The sequence below is a fragment of the Chaetura pelagica genome, unplaced genomic scaffold (genome assembly GCF_000747805.2).
Source record: "Chaetura pelagica isolate M959 unplaced genomic scaffold, ChaPel_1.0 scaffold10, whole genome shotgun sequence".
NCBI lineage: Eukaryota > Metazoa > Chordata > Aves > Apodiformes > Apodidae > Chaetura > Chaetura pelagica.
The window spans coordinates 8,948,818-8,956,546 of NW_009952263.1; the positions used below are offsets into that span (position 1 = coordinate 8,948,818).

The 7,729-nt window shown below is 39.0% G+C and overlaps 1 protein-coding gene across 1 annotated transcript in view; it reads left to right on the plus strand.

The window, feature by feature from the left end:
- The window catches only part of FKBP14 (FK506 binding protein 14, 22 kDa), a 6,796-nt gene extending 5,239 nt beyond the window's left edge, over positions 1-1,557 (plus strand). Inside the window, exon 4 of the mRNA XM_010007542.1 lies at positions 1,399-1,557. Within this exon, the coding sequence (XP_010005844.1) occupies positions 1,399-1,557 (159 nt within the window). The remainder of the gene's footprint in view (positions 1-1,398) is intronic.
- The last annotated feature ends 6,172 nt before the right edge of the window (positions 1,558-7,729 follow it).

The following is a 7,729-nucleotide window of genomic DNA, read 5'->3' on the forward strand; positions in this document are numbered from 1 at the left end:
CTGAATGCTCCTAAACTACTGTTCCTGGCTCAGCAATTAAGCTCTTGTCTGTGCTTTGCCTTTCTTGCATGGCTTCAGCTCACATACTTTCTTGCACCTTAACAATAGATTTTTTTCAGTAAAACTAAGCCAAGGATGCACATCTGTGCTGCACCACACTGAGCCTTGGATCCCAGTGGAACTGCTGGACTGAGGTTCCAAAAGTAGCCTTGGTAAGCTGAAGCATAGGCATGTGACTGTTGTGTGCTCCATACTTATGGGAGGCTTGGATGAAGTAAAACATCTTAGAAATAAAACCAGACTTTAGGGCTTTTTGGAGTTAGTTGCTGGAACTAACTAATAAACTGGAACTAGAAATTCTTCTGCTGTAGGGCAGTCTTGCTTCATAGCATTCACTGTCTGAAGGACATGTAGTCAACATTATTCACCTTATGTTTGTATCTTATTTTTAGTCTGCTGCTTTTTTAATGTGCAAAAGCAATCCATGAGAAGTTAAGATAAACCACTGCATGTTTTTTAATTTGGGGCTGGTACAGTTTGCTAGAACCAAAAGACTTAATCTTTTGTACTGTGTTAGTGTGTCCAGTGTGTGTGTCTTAGGAATATAAGCAACGACCCAAACAAATACCAGGATGTGAAACAAATGAAACAGATCTGAAACACGGCCCTTTTGTCTTGCAGTTAACAATCCACTGTTACAGTTTCTTGTTTTATCTGTTTAAGTGGTGGGCATGTTGGTATTAATATTCTTGTAGAATGTTCTGCAATTTACAACACTGGCATCTCAATAGTTAAACTTAGTAACAATAACCTGGTGGTGTTCAAAATGCTGCTTACCATTGTAACTAGCTTAGTGTAAATAACAGTTTCAGTATGTTTAAAAGACACCTTGAATCTTTTTCCTTCAAGATTTTGAGATACCTAGAAGTAAATCTTTATTAAGGTAGTTTCTATTAGCGCAGCAAACACTGAGATTGTGGACAGATTTCTGTATATATTTGGGGTGGCTGTTTACATTTACTGGTTTGTCAAATTGCTAGGATCTGAAAAAGCTGTTTGAATCTCTGACCAGTTGGGACCCAGTAACTTCTGCCTAGCTCTTTATACTTCATTATATAGATATCACATGAGACGTTTTCCTTGCTCATTTTTCAATCATGTACCATAAAAGTATTGCAATTGATTTGCTAGTTTTACTGTCTCTTATATTTCTAAAGAGTCTTTCATCACTGAATGGGGCTACAGAATCATTCAGACCAGTGTTATTCTGGCAGCGGCATGGGAAGGAAATACCTGTTGTCTAACGCTACCACCCTGAACATAGTGACCCTCCTTATGATACAGTAATCAATGCTTTCATAAGCCTAAAAACATTAACTCTCACCTTTTCTTTCAAAGGTGAAAATTTACTTGAAGAAAGAATTTGAAAGGCATGGAGCAATGGTAAATGACACCCAGCATGATGCTTTGGTTGAAGACATATTTGATAAAGAAGATGAAGACAGTGATGGGTTTATATCTGCAAGGGAGTTCACATACAAGCATGATGAGTTGTAGAAAAGGGTAGCATAATTTTTTTGATGCAGACGGCAGTGACTTAGACTGTCTGGCTCTCTTGTCTTAATTTTGTGTTTTGGGTGTTTACAACTGCTGTTGGCTAAGAAATACTTTGTTTATATAAAAGAACTTTGTTCCTTATGTAAAAATGTTTTAAACTGTTTTAAAGTATGAAAATGTACCTCCTTTTATGCAGCAAAGGCTTGCACATCAGTGTTTTTTTAAAAATTTTGTATTAACTTATTTTTAGAAATGAAACAAACTTTCCAGTTATCAAACACTGTGAAAATGAAAATCCAGTTCAGTGCCTTTCTGTGATTTGTTTGTGTGTTAAGCTCACTTTCAGTGACTCCTTTGTGTAACTTCTAATCTGTGGCTTAACTACTTGGCCTTCCTTCTTGTGTGTTACTGCTTGAAAAGCAGTGTGCTGACCTTATTTTTTCCCTGCATGTTTTTAAAAGATGTGCTAGAAGTCATCAGCATTTTTCTGTACAGCTAAGAAACTCATACAAAGCTGAATTAGAAGAGTGACTATCCTGTGCTGACTTTGCTATTCTAAAGGGAGAGTGTTAGTAACTATGCCAATAATTGTCTGCATTTTTCTTTTAATTATGTGAATGAAGCAGGAGTTAAATGTCATACTTTTAATGTCAGCAGCATTCTAGGAAATGTCTGTAATTTGGAAAAAAGCAAGTTGCACTGCAGTGCAGAGGTGCTGTCCTTTACATAAACACACATCTTTGTTTTAAAACTTGGCTTGTGTTTGTGAAGAAAGATCATTCCTTTCTCGTAAAGTTTTGAGGCAGATCTTGAATAAATGTTACAAGTCTGAATGAAGTTTTTTCCTATTTGCAGAAGGCGAAGAGCAGACTGACAGAGGATCAGTATAGCCTGAAGAATTTGCATTGGCTTGCCTGTTTTGCTGCTGCCCAAGTTGCACAACTTCTTTCATTAATGTCCCTTTGCAGTATTTTTACAAGTAGCACGCAAGTGATGCGAATTTTAAATAATAGCTTTTTAAAAATAGAGGTGTAAGGTAAATGTTACAGTGCTGTTTCTTTACTGAAGTGATGACCGTGATGCATCTATTTTGCATTTGTTTGAACTGTTCTGGAGAGGAAGAAGCGTGGCAGTTGTCCGGGTGCTCTCAAATGAGAAGACAAGGCATCTCAAGGAAGGAATTGGCCCATATTCCAGCACCACTAACTCTGAACACAGTGTTGTACTTGAAAAATGTTGCTCAAGCCTATGTAGGAACACAAAGCTAATCCAGTTGTACAAAATCAAGACTGCTGCATTGTACTAATCCTTAGCTATAGCCAAGTGAAACTACATTCAAGCTTCACAATGCTGTAGATAAACTCTTATGTTCTCCCTGCCACCTAGTGTTGCAAATAAGCATTACAAGACTACATTTAGAGTTCACCTGCAAATGAACGTTGCAGATTATTGTCAATAGTTAACTTTTTATTTTCTTTTGTTCTTCCAGCAGCTGGCATTTTGCAGCCACATTGTTTTCAGTAACCTTTAGGTATTTTTCCTCATGATGCCATCCATTTTTTTTGAAACTATACTTTACTTCTGTAATGTTCTTAGGCAGAGAGTAGCACAGTAGAATAGTGTAGGAAAATATTTCCCTTTCTTTTTTGGCTTGTTGCCTGTCCTCATTATTGTACTGTGAGGAAATAATGAATAATCATGACCTATTTAGCTCTTCTGGCTGGTCATGATTTTACATACTGATTATTTTTTTTTTCCTCATTGGTTACAAAAAGACTTTAGGACTTGGCTCTCCCAAGGTTGCTTGTGCTGGGCGTCTTGATTTCCCCTACAGTCACCAGAACACTAGGCATTGGGGGGCAGCTCATCACATTCATGTAATATTGAGTGTCAAGTTGAAACGCTGGATTGGCAATTAAATTAATGACAGATGCTCTCTATTAACCCCCCTTCCTTCCCAGAAAGGGAAGGAGAATAAGGGAGAAAAACTTAGGGGTTGGAAACTAACCTACACAGCTTTAATGAAAGCAATAACAGTGAAAAAGAAAATAATTAAATATTTACATGTCCTGGTTTGAGCCAGGATGAAGCAAAATTTCTTTTTACTGATTATTTTTTTTCTTCAGTGAGGTCTTTCACGTAGCACAGCAAGTTTTCCAGCTAGCGGGCTGATAATGCTGGAATGTTTATGTTACTGCCAAGACATCAAGGACACCTTGCTCTGCTTTGGTTTTGAATGCTAAAGGAGAAGAAGAGTCTTACCTGCAACCTTCCTGTAGGGTGGAGTGGACTAGACAGACAGCAAAGTTGGCCAGAGACTATTCCACACCATATGTAATTCAGGGATGACAGAAATCAATCCCCTCTCTCCCTGCTTTTTCTTCCCATTCTTCTGTTCATGGCTGGCATCTGGGGAGGACTCTCTATAGCCACCATAGTTGATCCCTAGACTCATTTGTTACTGACGCTTTCTGCATACTCTTCTCAAGCACTAGCTATAAGCATTGAGTATTCTCAGTCCTAGAAGCAGATACTGACTGAAAAACATGCTGTTCATTTCAGAAAGTGCAGTTACTTAGATGAGACAACTGAAAAGTGAAATTGCTAAAAAAGAAAACTGATTCTGTCCTGGCTCAAACTAGGACATTGGGACAGATGTCTTATCAAACAGTTCCCTGTCTTTCTCCGTGGACTAGATGGGGAGATTAGGAAATTAGCACAGCCTAGGCTGAGGAAAGCTGAGAGGTTTTGGAGTTGGCCCTTAAGGCAGTCTTGCCCAGGATGTGGGAACTGTATCTGGGCTGCTGGGAAGAGAGAACTGTACCTTGCATTGTATCTGTAAGGATTTTATGGATGATTGTTTGCAGCATTTACTATGTTCTCTGAACATCTGGCTGGGGAATGGAAGTATGAAAGAAAACTTGACCCAGATTATTGACCAAATATGTAAAAAGCTAAGCTTAAACAATGGGGTGCCAGTGAATGACCTCAGTAAGGGCCAGCTGTTGTTTCCTTTGTATTAAACAGGAGTTCAGAGTCAGTGAATGCTGTAAAATGTACATTCTACTCAGATTTTTAAATCTGATATAACTCCGTGAACATATACGGTAGTTAATTTTTTATGCCAGCAGAGATTAAAGCTGCAGCACTGAGATGCTTTATTTGGGTTTGTGTGTAGGTTTATGCTAGATGAGTGAATGTTTTTTTGCTCTTAGTGCTTTTCTTGGTAGCTGTGTTAAATTTCTGAAATTGAACTGAAAAAAAATTTCAAAAGTGCAGAATCAGCAGCAGATTTGAAAAGCCACTTCAGATTTATTGCCATGTGCTATCATTTAAGTCCTGTGAAAATGAAGGGATTTCTTAAGTAGAAATAGCATTGCCTGATTTAACTGCAATTGCATCTGCTTGTTAATCCACAGGACATAGTGCTGCAGTGCCAGCAGGAGCCAGCTAGCTACCTGCAGGAGAGCAGAGGCAAGCAGCTGTGTGTCCTCTGAGGGGAAAAGGAATACTGGAACTTCAGTGGCACTAAGCAACATTTGGGCTGGCTTATGTGTGAAGTGCAAGGTGTATTTTCCACTGAAGAAACAAACCCTCACTGCTTGTCTGTAAAATGCTGCACTTGAAAAGAGAGAGCTCAAAACAGTTTTGTGAGCAAGTAGAGAGCGCATTGTGAGCAAATCATTCCTCCTACAGCTGATAGTCGTGTTTCTTGTTGGTTTGTGCTTATATAGGGAAATATGTGCTGATGGTTGTTAGAATGGCAGCCTGTTGTTCAGACCCACTACCCAGCAATTACAGTGGGAGTTGCTGCCTTCTGTAGGTGCAGAAGCAGCCTTCAGAGCTCATTTTAGTTGAAAATTCTTGATATGCAATTCAGTGACACAAGAAAGCTTTTGGCAAAGCTTCAGGAATGCTGCTTATAGTTTGAAATGTCATTTTAAAGCTTTCTTTTTTGAGATCAACTGACGAGGCAGTGTTGAAAATGAAAGAATCACTTTATTTGGTCTTAAATCTTTGCTTTTCAAAACCTTCTGTCCCTGTGCTGCCAGCAACATCCCCAGTATAGAGGTGTTTTAATGAGTAGTGTATGACAGTCATAAAAATGCAGTGTTAAGTATATATTGAGCAAACTGCTACCGTAGTTTATGACATTTAGAAATAAAATTATCCACAGCACATTTCCTGAGTGCTTTGGTGTAAAAATAGGTGATACACGTTGGCCTTTATATTACAATTATCTTTGTCACACGTACTCTCTGCACTGCATCACTCTTGCTATTAGAAATGAGCTGGTCTGTCCTTTGACCCAGAAATCCCAGTTTCAGATGTCAGATCAGCAGGATGGGGAGAGCTCACTGCTTTGGAGCATTCCAGTAAAAAGAGCAAAGCTAGGGAATATGTGGCAAGTGAAAGTACACAGAGCGTTCTGAGAAATGGAAAAGATTTTATTTTCTAGGTGCTCTGACATCTGCTTACTTGGTAGAAAGCACAATGGCAGCCACTGCTGTAGGTACAGCAAATTACAAGGCCTGTTTCCTGATCTTTGAGTCAAAATCACTGCTTCAGCCAGTATATTTTTACTCTTAGGACAAAGCTGACCTTCCAGTGCCCATTACAGAATATTCAGCATAGGTAGGTTGTATTTGAATGCTTCTTAAAAATACATCAGCCTCATTATAGAACTTTTGAAAAAAAAAAAAACCCAACCAAGCCAACATGTGAAAAAACCCAAAACCCACCACCCCAAAACCCTTCATATATCTTCAGCGCTGAATTGTTTCTGGTGCCAGGAAATAAAACTGGATTATATTTCTATAATCCAGGATAATTTTAGCCTCTCTTGGAAGTTAATCACAATACTTGCATTCTGTGCCCTAGTTTTCTCCTGATACATAAGAAAAACAACTTTCTGACAAAACAAGGGTCTTTCTTTAGCTATCCTGCTTCTGTTTTCATGCTTGTGCTTGATTATGTCAACAGTTTCACTTAAGAACTGTAATTGAAAAGCTCAGTAGGAAGCCATGTATCTCTGACAGGGAAAAGGACCTTCATTATCACATCTTCCTGCCTGGAGGGGGTTCAGATGGAGGCTGCATCACATTTCTTCATTCTAGGAGTTCTGTTCCAAAAGCAGGCTACTTTACCTAGGGCTCCTTCTAACTGCATCTCCATTAGGTAAATAAAGAGCAAAGACACTTTTAAAATATTAGAATCTGACTGTGGAAACACAGTGGAGCCAACTCTTCAAAGCTCCCCAAATCCCAGTTGCATTTTCCTCTAAAAAAATCTTGAGGCTGATGCTAACTACCATTAAGAGCTGTTCTTCATATTAGGTACAATTCTTCTAATTTTTAGTTTGTGCCATGATCTGCTTGAGGAGGTTAAATGATGCAGGATGATTGATTCCTCAGCTGGAAGTCAAACTGAAAGTGTTAAATGAGTCCTGTCCTCTTACATTTTATTGCTGTTGAAATTTCTTCAAAGCAGCTGATGTTTCTTCTGCCTCTTTCCCCAAAGAGTGAACTAGGTAACATGTTTTTCTTTTGCGTGCTTGGCCTGCTGTCTCTCTGGGAGTAAATAGCACAGCTTAGCTCTGGTCTCTAATCCGCTGGGATATGTCTTTAGAGAACAGGTTTTCATTCCATAAATACAAAGCAAAATGTTCTTAGTGACCCTGTGTCTATCTGTGGGTATGGAATCTATATGGCTATAACTAATGGACTAATGGTAGCTTGAAGAACATTATGTCCTCGATTTTGCTCTTAGCAATGCTGAGCACAACACTTATCCTTCCTTTTAACAGAAGGTAAGAATTTGTATCCAGTATTTCAGCCCTTGTGTGCCATCATGTCCTCATTGCTATTATCATTGTTATTAGTTGGATTAAAACCTGGGCTTCACATGGTCACATGGACATCACCATGTAGACTTACACTGAAATAATTAAATGCTCTGCCTTTGCAAAACTCAGTCTGAAGTAAAGCTCCCAGACACAAAGTGCTCATCTTGCAGCTGACTCATGAGCCAAACTGCACCTGGAGCATATATGGAGCAGAAGTGGCCAATGCTTTATTCTTTTGGTACCAGATCCTGTTAAGAGTTACCCTGGGCCAACTCCAGCTTACTGTGGCATCCTCTCATGGTCACAACCAGCCATTCATGCAGTGGA